This window comes from Terrapene carolina, unplaced genomic scaffold (genome assembly GCF_002925995.2).
Source record: "Terrapene carolina triunguis isolate 2854851 unplaced genomic scaffold, T_m_triunguis-2.0 Scaffold211, whole genome shotgun sequence".
Lineage (NCBI taxonomy): Eukaryota > Metazoa > Chordata > Testudines > Emydidae > Terrapene > Terrapene triunguis.
The window spans coordinates 39,726,087-39,742,020 of record NW_020664562.1 but is presented as its reverse complement, the minus strand read 5'-3'; the positions used below and the strand labels follow the sequence as shown (position 1 = coordinate 39,742,020).

Here is a 15,934-nt window from a genome sequence, read left to right as displayed (position 1 = left end):
GGGGGGGGGGGGGGGGGGGGGGGATTGGTGCTGAGCTTTTCACGTGTAGCTAGCAGGGATCTTCCCTGATACCAGCCACGCGGTGGGGGGAGGGATAAAGCGATCATCCCAGAGAATTGGATGGGGGGGGGGGTTAGTTTGTTTTCTGCTGCTGAAGGTTAACAGGAAAACCGCAGCACTCAACGAGCTTTGCTTGGTATGTGGGAAAGGAGGGCGCAGAAGCCGAAAGACAATGGCTTACTATGGCCGCATGCAAGCCGAATTCTGTTGCCCGGACCTGCGTCTGTGATCTGTAGCAGCATAGCCACAGGCATTCAATATTAAGAGGCAAAATGCGACCTTGCACAGAAATCACATGTGCTATGTAACGTGAATAGTGTTGTTCACCGTGAAAGAGTATAAGCATTGTTCTGTAAAATGTATCTTCTTTTTTCCCTCCCTCCAGCAGCTGCAAATATTTCAAGCCTCCCTCCTCCGTCCCGAAGGCTATCTCAGATAAGGCGTCAGAAAAAGAGAACGAGAGACGAGATGTTCGCGGAAATCATGGAATCCACCCGCAATGAAAGAGCTCATCTAAATGAGTGGAAGGACACGGTTTCAAAGTATAGGAAAGATGCCAGTGAACGTGAGGACAGGAGGGACCAACATGAGGAGAGGAGAGACGCTCGAGATGGGAGGTGGCGGCAGGAAGATCAGAGGAGGCAGGATGCAACGCTGGGGCTGCTGCGTGAGCAAACAGACATGCTCCGGCGTCTGGTGGAGCTTCAGGAACGGCAGCAGGATCATAGAGTGCCGCTGCAGCCCCTGTATAACTCCCCTCCCCCCTCACCATGTTCCATAGCCTCCTCATCCAGACGTGTAAGAACGCGGGGGGGGGGGGGCTCCATGCACCCTCCCATTCCAGCCCAAGCAAAAGGCTGTCATTATTTTAACCTTTTTTTAGTGGCCTTTTCCTTCCCTCTGATCCTCCTCCCAAACCCCACCTCGGCTACCTTCTCAGTTCTCTCCCTCTTTTTATAATCAATTAATAAAGAGTACATGATTTTTAAATGATAGTGACTATTTCCTTTGAAAGCAAGCTGTGATTGAAGTTGGAGGGTGGGTTGCCTACAGAGAATGAGTCAATAAAGAGGGCGGGTTTTCATCAAGGAGAAACAAACAGAACTTTCACACGGTAGCCTGGCCAGTCATGAAACTGGTTTTCAAAGCTTCTCTGATGCGCCGTGCTTCCTGGTGTGCTCTTCTAATTGCTCTGGTGTCTGGCTGCACGTAATCAGCAGCCAGGCGATTTGCCTCAGCCTCCCATCCCGCCATAAAGGTCTCCCCCTTGCTCTCACAGAGATTGTGGAGCACACAGCAAGCAGCAATAACAATGGGGATATTGGTTTGGCTGAGGTCTGAGCGAGTCAGTAAAGTGCGCCAGCGACCTTTTAAACGGCCAAATGCACATTCCACCACCATTCTGCACTTGCTCAGCCTGTAGTTGAACAGCTCCTGACTCCTGTCCAGGCTGCCTGTGTATGGCTTCATGAGCCACGGCATTAAGGGGTAGGCTGGGTCCCCAAGGATAACTATAGGCATTTCAGCATCCCCAACGGTTATTTTCTCGTCCGGGAAGTAAGTCCCTTGCTGTAGCCGTTTAAACAGAGTAGTGTTCCTGAAGACGCGAGCGTCATGAACCCTTCCCAGCCAGCCCACGTTGATGTTGGTGAAACGTCTCCTGTGATCCACCAGTGCTTGCAGCACCATTGAAAAGTACCCCTTGCGGTTTATGTACTGGGTACCCTGGTGCTCCGGTGCCAAGACAGGGATATGGGTTCCATCTATCGCCCCACCACAGTTAGGGAATCCCATTGCAGCAAAGCCATCAACTATGGCCTGCACATTTCCCAGAGTCACTACCTTTCGTAGCAGCAGCTCAATGGTTGCTTTGGCTACTTGCATGAAAGCAGCCCCCACAGTAGATTTGCCCACTCCAAATTGATTTCCGACTGACCGGTAGCTGTCTGGCGTTGCAAGCTTCCACAGGGCTATTGCCACTCGCTTCTCAACTGTGAGGTCTGCTCTCATCCTGGTATTCTGGCACTTCAGGGCAGGGGAAAGCAAGTCACAAAGTTCCATGAAAGTGCCCTTCGCATGCGAAAGTTTCGCAGTCACTGGGAATCGTCCCACACCTGCAACACTATGCGGTCCCACCACTCTGTGCTTGTTTCCCGGGCCCAGAATCGGCATTCCACAGATAGAACCTGCCCCATCAACAACATGATCTCCAAAGCGCCGGGACCCGCGGTTTGAGAGAATTCTGTGTCCATGTCCTCATCACTCTCGTCGCCGCGCTGCCGTCGCCGCCTCCTCCTTGCCTCGTTTTTCTGGTCCTGGTTCAGCATAAACTGCATGATAATGCGCAAGGTGTTTACAATGTTCATGATTGCTGTCTTGAGCTGAGCGGGCTCCATGCTTGCCGTGGTATGGCGTCTGCTGTGTTCACCCAGGAAAAAAGGCGCGAAACGGTTGTCTGCCATTGGTTTCCTGGAGGGAGGGGTGAGGCTGTACCCAGAACAACCTGCGACAGTGTTTTTTTCCCCATCAGGCACTGGGATCTCAACCCAGAATTCCAATGGGCGGGGGAGACTGCAGGAACTATGGGATAGCTATGGGATAACTACCCACAGTGCAATGCTCCGGAAATCGACGCTTGCCCCGGTACATGGACGCACACCGCCAAATTAATGTGCTTAGTGTGGCCGCATACATTCGACTTTATACAATCTGTTTCCAAAATTTGAATTCTGTAAATTCGGATTAATCCCGTAGTGTAGACATACCCAAAGTTTAGTTCCTTTTTCCTTAGGGGTGTGGGCTCACCAGTACTAGTAGGAGTAAAACTTCTTATTGTCATTTTAAAAAGTGAATCTGACTCTGAATAAGCAGAGCCGAGAAGAAAGTGCTATTTTTATTTGTATATTCACTTCTCGGAGTCCAACACTGCTTTAAGTACAGTGTGCTGCAGTTTCACCGTGCTGAGTAGAATATTTATAATTAAAATACAATCTGCTTTAATGCATCAATTATTTTCAGTTCCAGAATATAACTGCATACACAGGTATTGGTTGTATAAAGTCACTCCAGCAATAAACCTCTCCCCCGGCAGAGTCTGTGTACTCATGCTCCGATTGGAGAGAGGGGCTGTGCTATGTGTTCCTTCCATTCACTCTGTTAGAGGCTCAGCTGAGTGAGCAGATGGCCTGACTGCAGGTTGCCTGGGCCTCCTGCCTGGTTATGGTGTTTCCGTGCCGGTGTTGTGGCTGCAAAATCAGAATGGGCCTTGCTGATTACTTCTCAATTATAATTTTATAATCTTTATAATTATATGTAACTAGTTCAGAAGATTTTGATCATCCTCAAGGTCTACTGCCTCACAACTGATAGAATGAGGAAAGAGGATCCAGCAGCTAGGGCACAGGGCTCCGGGTTAGGGAAATAGTGGTTGTATTCCCAGCTCTGTTCTGTGACCTTTTTGCAGCTCACTTATCTTCTCTGGCCTCAATTCTCATAGCTGTACAATGGGTGTAAGAAGTCTCAACCCCTAGGTGAATTAGGGAACTATTAATTCATTAGTGATAAGGCACTTTGGATAATACACAAATAAATATACAACAGCAAAGTGTCTGCTTATTGTTATGAAATTCCTGGCCAGGGTAAATAGATACCCATTACTCTTGAATTCCAATCCTGTGTCTTAACCACCAGTCCAGACAGAGCTTAGAATTGAGAGTTACTAATAATAGACTCTGCTGATAGAACACTGAGCAACTGGTCTTCCTGCACCCTGTAACAGTGCAACTCATAACTTCAGCCTCAAGCTAGAGCATTTAAAGGAGTATTAAGGATCTGATTCTGTCACGGAGGTCACGGATACCATGACTTCAATGGACCTCCATGACTTCTCTGGGTTCTGCCTGCAACAGCGCGGCTGGAACAGCTGTCAGCCCCCCACCCAAGAGCAGCAGTAGGGCTGGAGTGGTGGCCTGAGCCAGAGCAGTGGCTGGCAGTCTGCCCATATTGCTGGAGTAGTGGCTGCCAGAGCAGCGGAAAGGGCCGGGTCAGCCACCACTGGAGCAGATGCAACAGCTGCTGCCACAAGAGCAGCTCCTGGGGCTGCTGGGTTGGGGGCCCAGGGCTGGAGCAGTGGCCACTGCCTCAGGAGCAGCAGCCAGGGCCAGGTCAGCCCCCAGGGCTGGGCAGAAGCAGCAGCCGCCACTACAGAAGCAGACCCTGGGGCCGCTGGATCAGTTCCCAGGGCCAGAGCAGGAGCAGCGGCTGTCAGGGCCAGCAGTCAGCCATTGCTGCAAGAGCAGTGGCTGGGCTGGAGCAGTGGCTGGGCTGGGTCAATGCCGCAGGAGGAGCAGCGGGGTTGGAGCAGCGGCCTGCAGTCAGCCTGTGGCTGTTAGTGTTTTTAGTAAAAGTCACGGACAGGTTGCGGGCATCTGTGAATTTTTTTTATTGTCCGCTATCTGTCCATGACCTTTATTAAAAATACCTGTTGCAAAATCTTAACCTTAAGTATTATTGACAGGAGGAAGAGAGTGAGAACAGATTAGTCAAATTTTAATCTTTCTTTTTAATGGTCAGGCTGAGACACGTGTAACAATCAAAACCTATAATTTTCCATTTAATTTGAAAGGAAAGAAGTGCCAATGCCAGCTGTCTATATTTTTTTTAAAAGCCTAGTTTGTTTTGGAATTGGTGTTTGGGGGGAATAGAATTTAACAAATAAAGTTTGTGAAGTTTATGGCAGATATCTGTATTATTTTATGAATATTATGTAAACCTCAATTTGATTGCTATATAGTTTAAAGGGTGTCAACTCCTGCCACAGCTCACCCCACGTCAGGAAGGCAGACAATGGCTTTATATAACCCAGTCACTGGTACTTAACTGACAATACAGGTGTCAAAACCTTTGAAGTTTTGCCTCTGACCAAGCTGGGCCCAACATCCATTGTTTTGGGTTATGGGAGGGGACCTTCAGGCAAGAAACTTGAAGCAAAGAACTCTAGAGTAGATAAAATCCTGAGGCCCTAAGAGGCAGTGACTGCAGAGAAGCAGTCTGAATCCCAGTCCTCAGAAGTGAAAGTACCTAGGATAAGTTGGGGTTACCTACGCTTTGAGGGAAATGTTAAAAGGGAAACCATATGTGTGTGGGTCTCTTGTTTTAGCCCTTTTCCTGTGAATCCTATGTTCCTATGGATAAATAAATAATTGTTTTGAAACAACTATTCTGTGTCCCTGTATTTACCTGGTGATCAATCGCTCCCAAAGGGAAATCTCTCTTGCAGGTGCAGTTAGACCTGCTGAGAAATCATGGCTGGGTTCTGTAGCTCGGACTATGAGGGAAAGAATCATGGGATTCCACCCTGAGATGAGTGAAGGCACAGGGCCTGTCACTTGAAAGGATGCAATGGAGAGAGATAGAAGAGGGATCAAAGCTGCAGCTAATCCTGTAACTGTGATCATGGGGTATTCATTTTAGTCTTTGAATCTGTGTGTGTAATTGGTGCATATCTTTGATTGATTTAGGGAATCGGGGAATGATCCTAAGTACTGAGCACCCTCAACTCACATTGAAGCCTATGGAAGTTGAGGGCAATTTTGCAGGATCAAACTCTACGGTGAAAGTTTTTCTTTCTTTCTTTCTTTTTCATAGCTATTTTTATTCACTTTTTATTTTATCTCTCAGCGCCTCCTCCTGTTGCCATGGCAACATGCAGTAGCAGTTAAATTGTACTGCTAATGTGCCTTTTCCTGTAGTAGAATGGTAATAGCTAATATTTGATCTAGCCCAAGTGCTGACTCAGGGATGCAGTTGTACATATACTCTCCCTCTTTACTCTTTTTAATGAATAATGCATCAGTCTCATTCACCTTGTGCTTCTTAAAAGTGATATCCAGTCACAGTTAATTACTTCAATTTTCTTTTTTGATGCCTACACCATTGAAGTGTTGGAATTAGCTGATGTTATGAAACTGGCTTTAAAAACTCTGCTGAATTTGGAACAAAATGGCACAGGACAATGAGAAGCATGAGACTTATCTTTCTAAGCAAAAGTTGTAGAAATCCATATGCTAGTCTGAAAGAATCTACCCCATATTTTTCCCTTTGGAAAAATGTAAATAGAGAATTTCTCTCCAGCACATTCAATTATATAAATCTAACATTGCATTCCAACTAACTTTTAAAAGCATCCCCATTTGCTTTGTAGTGCTCCATCAAGCTGAATGGAAACTTTTTTTAAAAAAGCCCCACCATAATAGAAGCTCAAATTAAATGTATACCCCAAATTTAAAAAATAGTAAGAGGATCAAAAAAATGCCACCAGGGCTAAACAACAGAGTTAAAGAGGTGGTTAGAGGCAAAAAGGCATCCTTTAAAAATTGGAAGTCAACTCCCACTGAGGAAAGTAGAAAGAAGCATAAATTTTGGCAAGTCCAAGAATAATTAGGCAGGCCAAAAAAGAATTTGAGAGCAACTAGCAAAAGACTCAAAAACTAACAGCAAAATATTAAGTACATCAGAAGCAGGAAGCCTGCCAAACAATCAATGGGGCCACTGAACCATGGAGGTGCTAAAGGAGCACTCAAGGAAAACCAGGCCATTGTGGAGAAGCTAAATGAATTCTTTGCATTGGTCTTCACTGCAGAGGATGTGAGGGAGATTCCCAGACCTGAGCTATTCTTTTTAGGTGTCAAATCTGAGGAACAGTCTCATATTGAGGTCAATAGAGGAGGTTTTGGAACAAATTGATAAATTAAGCAGTCATAAGTCACCAGGACCAGATGTATAGAACTACTAATTGTGGTATGTAACCTATCACTTAAATCAGCCTCTGTACCAGATTACTGGAGGATAGCTAATGTGACACTAATTTTTTTAAAAGGCTCCAGAAGCGATCCTGTCAATTGCCTGGTACTGAAGTTAGGCTTACCAGCCTGTAAACTGGTTGAAACTATAGCAAAGAGCAGAATTGCCAGGTGCATAGATTAACACAATTTGTTGGGGGAAAGTCAACATGGCTTTTGTAAAGGGAAATCATGCCTCACCAATCTATTAGAGTTCTTTGAGGGGGTCAACAAACATATGGACAAGGGTGAGCCAGTGGATATAGTGTATTTGGACTTTCAGAAGGCTTTGGACAAGGTCCTTCACCAAAGGCTCTAAGCAAACTAAGCAGTCTTGGGGTAAGAGGGAAGGTCCTCTCATGGATCAGTAACTGGTTAAAAGACAGGAAACAAAGGGTAGAAATGAACGGTCAGTTTTCTTAACGGAGAGAGGCAGTGTCCCCCAGAGATCTGTATTGGGACCAGTTCTGTTCATCATATTCATAAATGATCTAGGAAAAGGGGTAAACAGTGAGGTGGCAAAGTTTGCAGACCATACACAATTACTCAAGATTGTTAAGTCCAAAGCAGACTGCGAAGAGTTACAAAGGGATCTCACAAAACTGTGACTGGGCATATGAAATGGAATGTTGATAAGTGCAAAGTAATGCACATTGGAAAACATAATCTCAATTATACATATAAAATGATGGGGTCTAAATCAGCTGTTACCACTCAAGAAAGAGATCTTGGAGTCATTGTGGATAGTTCTCTGAAAACATCTGCTCAATGTGCAATAGCAGTCAAAAAAGCTAACAGTGTTAAGAAGTACACCTCTACCCCGATATAATGCAACCCGATATAACACGAATTCGGCTATAACGCGGTAAAGCAGTGCTCCAGGGGAGGCGGGGCTGCGCACTCCGGCGGATCAAAGCAAGTTCGATATAATGTGGTTTCACCTATAACGCGGTAAGATTTTTTTGGCTCCCGAGGACAGCGTTATATTGAGGTAGAGGTGTATTAGGAAGGAGATAGATAATAGGATGGAAAAGAACATAATGCCACTATATAAATCCATGGTACATCCAAACTTTGAATACTGTATGCAGCTCTGGTTACAGATATATTACAAATGGAAAAGAGACAGAGAAGGGCAACCAAAATGATTAAGGGTGTGAAACAGCTTCCATATGAGGAGAGATTTAAAAGACTGGGACTTTTCAGCTTGGAAAAGAGACAACTGAGGGGGGATGTCATGGGAGGTCTATAGAATCATGACTAATGTGGAGAAAATGAAGAATAAAGAAGTGATATTTACCCCTTCACATGACACAAGAACCATGGGTCACCCAATGAAATTAATAGGCAACAGGTTTAAAACAAACAAAAGGAAGAAACTGGTTCTTCACACAATGCACAGTCAACCTGTGGAACTTGTTGCCAGGGGATGTTGTGAAGGCCAAAACCATAACTGGGTTCAAAAAAGAATTAGATGAATTCATGGAGGATAGGTCCATCAATGGCTATTAGCCAAGATTGTCACAGATGTAACTCCGTGCTTTGGGTATCTCTAAGCTTCTGACTGCTAGATCCTGGGACTGGATAACAGGGTATGGTTCACTTGCTAATTGCTCTGTTCTGTTCACTTCCCTTTGAAGCATCTGGCATTGACCACTGTCAGAAGACAAGATACTGGGCAAGATGGACCATTTGTCTGACCCAGTATGGCCGTTTTTATGTTCTAATTTTATGCTGGGAAAACCCCAAATGTCAGAAACCTGTAGTGATGCTGAGAGTCAGGTAATGTGTAGCACACCTATATGTGTTCACGGTTGGCTGCATATAATTTTATTTTGTGTGTATTTTATCTTATTTTTGTAGAGAAAATCAGACAAAGATATGCAGATCTGCCAGGGGAGTTGCACATTATTGAGCTTGAGAAAGATAAGAATGGGCTTGGACTCAGCCTTGCTGGCAACAAGGACAGGTCTCGTATGAGCATTTTCATAGTTGGCATCAATCCAGATGGACCTGCAGGAAGAGATGGAAGAATGCACATTGGTGATGAACTTTTAGAGGTAAGTGATTCCTTTAGCTATATGATTGGGTTGGTGTCAAGAGAGGGAGGAAAGCCTGTGAACCTAGTAATGAAATACAAAATAAAGATTTGGTGCCAGTTCTTGGAACTGTGGTGACTTATGCCAGCTGAGGATCAAAGAAACAGAAGAAGGTATTAAGATGACTGGAAAATAGGTAACATTCACTATGCAGATGAGACAATGCTGTTGGCTGATTCAGAAGGTCTGATGAAGTTATTAGAGGTTATATGTGAATATGACAAAGAATATGGGTTAGAGTTGAATGTGGACAAGACAAAAACTTTGGTGGTATCCAATGATCCTGCAATATTCCAGTGAGCAACATAGTCATATAGTAAGTGAGACATTATTGCTACTTAGGAAGCATTACAGAAGATGGAAAATCAGATACTGAGGTCAGCACCAGAATAGCAAGAGTGAATTCTCGAAGAATAAACATCTAATGAGAAAGGGACATAATTTCCGACTGTTTAAAAACTTATATATGGTCTGTGTTAAATATTGTGATCCATTTTACTCAGTTGTTAGAATTTAAAACATTGTCTTCTTTCTTTCTTTCTTTTTGGTGATGTCTGGTGCAAACTAACCCACAGAGCAAGTTATTCTATCAGCAAATAAAGTATTTCTTCTTCCTTTCCCCTCCACCCCTTTTCATCTTCCGGCTTGAAACACATTTCAAACCTTTCGACCTGATATTTGACTACTGCAGAGTGGCACTTAGTGCTGAGGGTCTTTTGCTATTCCCGCAGTAGTTCCCACATCATGACTGCTTTACAGGTTTGAGAAATCATTCATCCCTGTGGATGTTTCTCTTCTCAAGAAGCTTTCACTGAAGAGAAGGTGTGGGCTGACCTATTAGACTCAGTGGGAGGTGATGTTAGATCTTTCAGCAATTCTGTCTCTGTGTTGTATGAGTACTGAGTATTTTCTCTCATTTCTTAACCTGAAAAGGAGAAGTCTGACTGTCTAGAGATGCCTTGGGAGCACTTAGAATTATCTAAAGATTTGTCAATGTCTAATTATAGGTTTTCAATACCCATGCAGTGTAAGAGGCTTGTTTTGAAATAAAGTATCACTGTATGAAAATTTGTCTCTGTTAGGGTGATAAATTGTGTTAAAGTCTCTGTCTCTTGCTGAAATAATGACAGGCAAATTGCCCTTTCCTGCAAATTCCTGTTGGTCCATGCTTCAGTTACTATAGAATCCTAGGGTTAGAAGGGACCGCAGGGGTCATCTAATCTAAGCCCTTGTCAAATGCAGAATTTGTTGTGTTATAACTTTCAAGGGACCACTACATTTTAAGAAATGTTAAAAGGCAATTTGTCATTCTTTCTCACACTTGAGCCCTAAAGAAAAGATAATACTTTAGGCTTTGCTCGCTAAAGTCTAGTAACCTACCCATGCCTGTATTCTTTACTGACTCTCAACTCTGGCAAAACTCCCATTGATATCAGTGGATTTGTGGTTCAGGCAAAGAACTGGGGGAAAGATGGTTTCTATTAGTAGGTCTGGCACAGACTTTCTCGGTGGTCTTTTTAATCTCCATCAACTTCCTGGTGCCTCAGTTTCTCCATCTATAAAATGGGGGTAATAATACTTCCCTACCACACAAGAGTGTTACAAAGCTAAAATCATTAGTGCTTGTGAAGTCCTTTGACCTCCTCAGATGAAGCAGGGGAACTAGAATGGGCATTAAAACTTAAGACTGAGAGATGGAAACGCATGATGAAGTTGCAAGTTATTGTTTGTTTATTATGGGAGTTTGTACTTTGGCAGGAATGTAGATTCTGAAATGTACTAAGAATTAAAGATGAGTTGAACTAGACTGATAAATCTTGGGTGTGTACCAGCCCAAACAAAATGGACCCACAAATTAGAGTAGGTGTTATGCTGCTCAGAGATCAGGTAGTTTTGGATGCTAGCTCCCTGAACCTTGGAGGACTTTTACACCGATATGCTTACACAGATAGGGGGAGCCTCTGAGGTTTTCGCCTGACTCCTAAATTATTCCCTGCATCATATAATCCTTCTAACCATAGGTACTGCTGTCCTTGAGAGATGGGCCAAGTGGCATTTCTGGTGAATTTTATAAATATTTATTTTTAAATGTTACTTAGTAGATTTTTGGAGGGTTTGGCATTTGCATATGTGCTGTATGGTTGCAAGTTGCAAAAGAACTTGGTGTTGGCCTAACTCTGCTCCCTGTGAAGTCAGCGATAGAATCACAATTTCTACAGTGGAAGAAGAGTAGACCAGTGCTCACCATTTCTGAAAGTGCTATCCTGTAACTGAACAAACCATTCCACAGGCCTATAAGTAAATGCCACCTTTTGTTTACCTTTAGGATCAAATCAAACTCACCTCACTAGTGGCCAAAATTTACCATGTGATTACTTGACTTACATGAAATGATTGGGAGGTCTCAGTTCAATTCCAAGTGGGCAGAGGTCCACTGCACCAAAACATCTAGAATTGAAAAAGGAGTGAATTGTGAATCAGTCCCTTGACATTCCTGTGCGCTGTGAATTATTCAAACCAAGTGACTTATAGAGCCAAGTAAAGCTTTAAAACACCTCAGTATTATATATATATATATATATATATATATTAAAGTAAACATGCACCTCCATTAAAATGGCATTACTGGGGTAATCTTATTAGCAGTTTCGGCAACAAGCATAAAAATTGGAAGGGCTCTAAATCCTCATGCTGCAAGATATAAATTGATCACTATTTGGGGTTAGATGTCATACCCCCTCCACCAATGGTATAGTGTTATGCAGTTGGCTGGGTGTGCTTTTATCTACCTATATTACACACACACACACACACACACACACACACACACACACACACACACTAATTTAAAGAACATTAAGATTGCAAAGTCAAGCAGTCAAAAGTTAGGAAATCCCAGAATTAAAATTCCCTGTGCAATCTTCATTTGATCCCCATTGTTTGTATGTGTTATGATATCGTCTTTAATTACATGATCACATTCTATTTTTCCCACAGGAACCATGCCTCTTTCAGTGCACAGCATGGACAATGCTCATTTAATGAGAAACTGCTCAATATTTTGTCACATCTTCATTGTTCAGTGTGGGGCCCCCTGCTTTATTTATTCCATACTATTTATACCCTCCTCTAAAAACATTGTTTGTTTCCTCCTGGGCTTTTTTATGGCACTTGTCACTTACAGTATCTGAATGCTTCACAACCATTAATGAATTTGTCTTTACAACACCCCTGTGAGGTTGGGAAATACCTTTATCTCCATGTTACAGATGGGGAACTGAGGCACAGAGAGATTACCATCAAAAACGCCCACTGTTGTAGAGCCCAATTTGAGACGACTAGCACCTGATTTTTTCAGCGTACTTAGCGTTATATAGCATTTCATATGTTCAAAGCACAGCACCCATTGACTCCAGCTGCAGCTCTCAGTGCCCAAGTTTTCTACAAAGCAGACCCCAAGGCCTCAAGCAGGGCATACAGTTAGAACTGTGAAAAATTTGGTTTAAGTGACTCGCCCAGCATCACACAGACACTCTTGGGCAGAGGCAGGGACAGAATCCAGTTCTCTTGTTCAGCATTTAGTTGCCTTCACCGTGAGACCATCCTTTCTCTTCCTGCAACCCCCCTGCCTTATTCACTACGTATCTCCAGCTTCTGCAACAAATGACAGAGGGGCCTAAAGACAGCAACCTTCTTGCTTATGTACACTAAACAAGGCAGGGAGCCTATGGAAAAATAATATAGGATCATTATATTTTCCCACAAAAAATATTTTTAGGGTGTATCTATATCTATACACTGAGTGGGAAAATATTTATATTTACACAGTAGGTTCATCCCTATCCTCCTACTCTTTCAGAAGAAAAAGATGTGAGGCCAGATCCCTCTCTCTTTACACAAGCAGGTAGTCCCAGTGATTAAATAGAATTATTCCTGTTAGTAAAGTGAACAGGATTTGAGACTCAGACCCTAGAAGATCCATTGGAGGAAGTGATGTCATCTGAGTCCCTCTGTTTGGCCCAGTCTCTCAGGATCAGAACAACAATGGCCAAACAGTGTTGGAGTCCCAGGAGATGGTGGGAGTGGGGGCCATGGTGGTAAAACTTGCTGCAGTGGTTGTTGGTAGACAGCTTATTCTTCTGCTGCTGCTTGATTTTCTTTTAAGTCATTCCTTTTAAGACCCCAAAAGGGAATGATGGGTGAAACAGCCCATCCTCTCATTATTTTGTCCATCAATTAGACCTAATTTCTGATGCACCAATTTTGGTTTATTGATTTTCAGTTCTACCCGTTTTGAGTTTACTAGGCACGATTTTAACACAGTCCTTGAGAATTATATTTTTAGGCCTTTTTCTTCGGTCTAACCTAGATTTTGTCTCCCTTTTACATATAATATTTATTGTTTAACGTTATTGTGACATCTTATGAACTTTCACTTACCGCTTACAGTTAGGATAAATTTGTAGGCCCAATTATTACAACAGTTCCCATCACAGCTATGTGGTAAAGATAATATTCTTATATTAATACCCACTTTTAATGTCTTCTCACTTCTTTATATCGAAGTATGAGGGGCAGAAGATCCTCTGATTTTTTTTTTTCTGGGTTATGAACTTGCATGTCATTTACAGATTTAAGCAAGTGAATACAATGCGAGATACTTCTTAAGCTTGTGAAACCATCAGATAAAACTTCAGTTGCCCAAATCTATAGTACACGTTGCTATGCACTGGATGCTGCCTGGACTCAGCAAGCACATCATAAAACAACATAACTATTGCCACAGTGACAGAATAAAAACCTGTGCCTACTGACCTGATAACCATCATAACCAGGTGATGACACAATTTCTTCTCTCTGTGATGTCTTGATCTTTTCAAGAAGACGTGTTTTTTTTTTTTTAAATCCATATAGAGAGCCCATCGAGTCACTATGTTCATATCTATGTAGTTGGTTTTTTTTAGGGATAATGGAACTTTCTGAAGTTATTGTTAAGCATTGCAGCAAAAGAAAACATTTAACATAAGCAAACTGTAATGCAGAAAATCAAACATAGTTTTCAAGTAGCTGGCTGTGGGTTTTGATTCCCACAAAATAAAGTACGGTAAATATCCTACCGTATTTTGTGGCTCTGACATGTCTCCCATTGAAAATAAGAAAAGATTTCAAAAAGGTGGCCCTTGTTGAAATTCTAGATGTTCTCTTGCAGTTCCATTTCTGTAGGATTTTATATAATCCTTCATCACTGGGGTATCTGAGCCGCTAACATAATACATTTTCTTTCCAAAAGAAACCCTTTCCTTTAAAAAAAAAAAAAAATTAATTGAGGCTGTCACTGAAGAATAACTACATGGGATAGTTGAAAACCTCAAGGGAAATATATTACTTTGACTACATTTTCATTTTTGGATAATTAAAATAATTGTAACGTACAGACCTAACTCCAGCTAATTAAATTTTGGACTCTGATACATTTGCAAAGTAGGATTAATTTAACCAGTGTAAAAAATATAAATTCTAATCTAAATAGGCGGTTAAGAAAAATTGATGGCAATTCAACTAAATCCAAACTATTTATAAAACAGATATTATATCCCTAGTGAATATTTTTTTTAAATTGAGGAAAAAAATAAGACAACAAATTTATCACAAATTAATAATCTGCTAATTTGAACTCTGTCTCTATGGAAGTAGTCCCTTTTTGCCAATTTCTTAAATTTTACCTTTGAGTTTAGTATACCACCTCTAGAACTGTATCTCCTTGTGTGGTAATTGCAAATAATAATAACTTGAAGCTCTTCAAACTTTGGGGTAGTGTTATTTCCTTAATGCCTGATCCTTTCATGTTCTGTGTACCTCAAATTGCTATTGACCTCAGAGGGACTTTGGAGTATACAAGGAAAGCAGAATCAGATCTTACTATGCAAATAGATATATATATTTGGGCACTCCCAAATATCAAACTTTTGAAAGGGTGGTGAGGAAATGAAGTGTGTGTGTGTGTGGGGGGGGGAATAAGAAATATATTTTGCAGGAGTATTTGTAAAATATGGATATGATTGCCATACAATTTGTTGCTGGATTACTTTAACCATTTGAAGAATATTTACCTGTTGATTCCTCCTTGGAAAATAACCCCAACAACAAAAACTGAATGTCTTTTAAAATGTATTGTGGGTTTTTGTTGTCCTCAGATGGAGAAAAGCGTCAGCATCATGTGACTAGCAAGTGCAACTTGATCACTATTGACCTGTAGGCCACAGTTTAGGATCAGCTGTTAAAAGCTGTGTTAGAAGTCAATTTTAGATAACTTTTCTCGTGCTGAATTTTTTTAGAACTTGCCATAGATGATCATTAATTTGACTCTGAACACCAGACATTGTTTATTTTCTTTATTTAACAAAGGTTTGAGCAGTGTAGGAATTCTCTGTCTCATTTGTATTGAGTGATGGAAATAGCCACTACTATAGGCAAAACTTAATTAAGTATGAAGCTGCTCATTTCTTGTATTAAGCATTATGCAACATGTTAATCATTTTACAGCTCTCCTGGAATACTTTCAGCTTGGCAATATTAATTCAATATAAAATATATATTGCTTTGAAAATAAGAGTGACTAAACTGTAGAGAATTAACATTTTTCTCAATCTTAAAGCTACAGCTTCATGGTCTATCTTGAAATCATGATGGGAAAATAGGGTATTCTTCAAATAAATTCAATATCTATTTTTTCCATAAGAGAAATGATGGAAAAGCTAAATTAGTATTATAAAGTGTTATCTCTGAATTAAGTATCACATCCTGCCCTTCTCCTGCACATGAACTGATGGCAAGATAATAGCCTGGACTGTCCAAATCAAAATTGAATTTCGAGTGAGTGCACTGACAGAGGTTAGCGTTGTTTACTTTCTCCTGTATGCTTCTTCATACACTATC

At 41.8% G+C, this 15,934-nt stretch overlaps 1 protein-coding gene across 1 annotated transcript in view; it reads left to right on the top strand.

Moving 5' to 3' along the window:
• The window catches only part of LOC112115930 (inaD-like protein), a 206,818-nt gene that overhangs the window by 126,817 nt on the left and 64,067 nt on the right, over window positions 1–15,934 (top strand). The window contains exon 29 of the mRNA XM_024213156.2: window positions 8,763–8,959. Coding sequence (XP_024068924.2) covers window positions 8,763–8,959 — 197 coding nt within the window. The remainder of the gene's footprint in view (window positions 1–8,762; window positions 8,960–15,934) is intronic.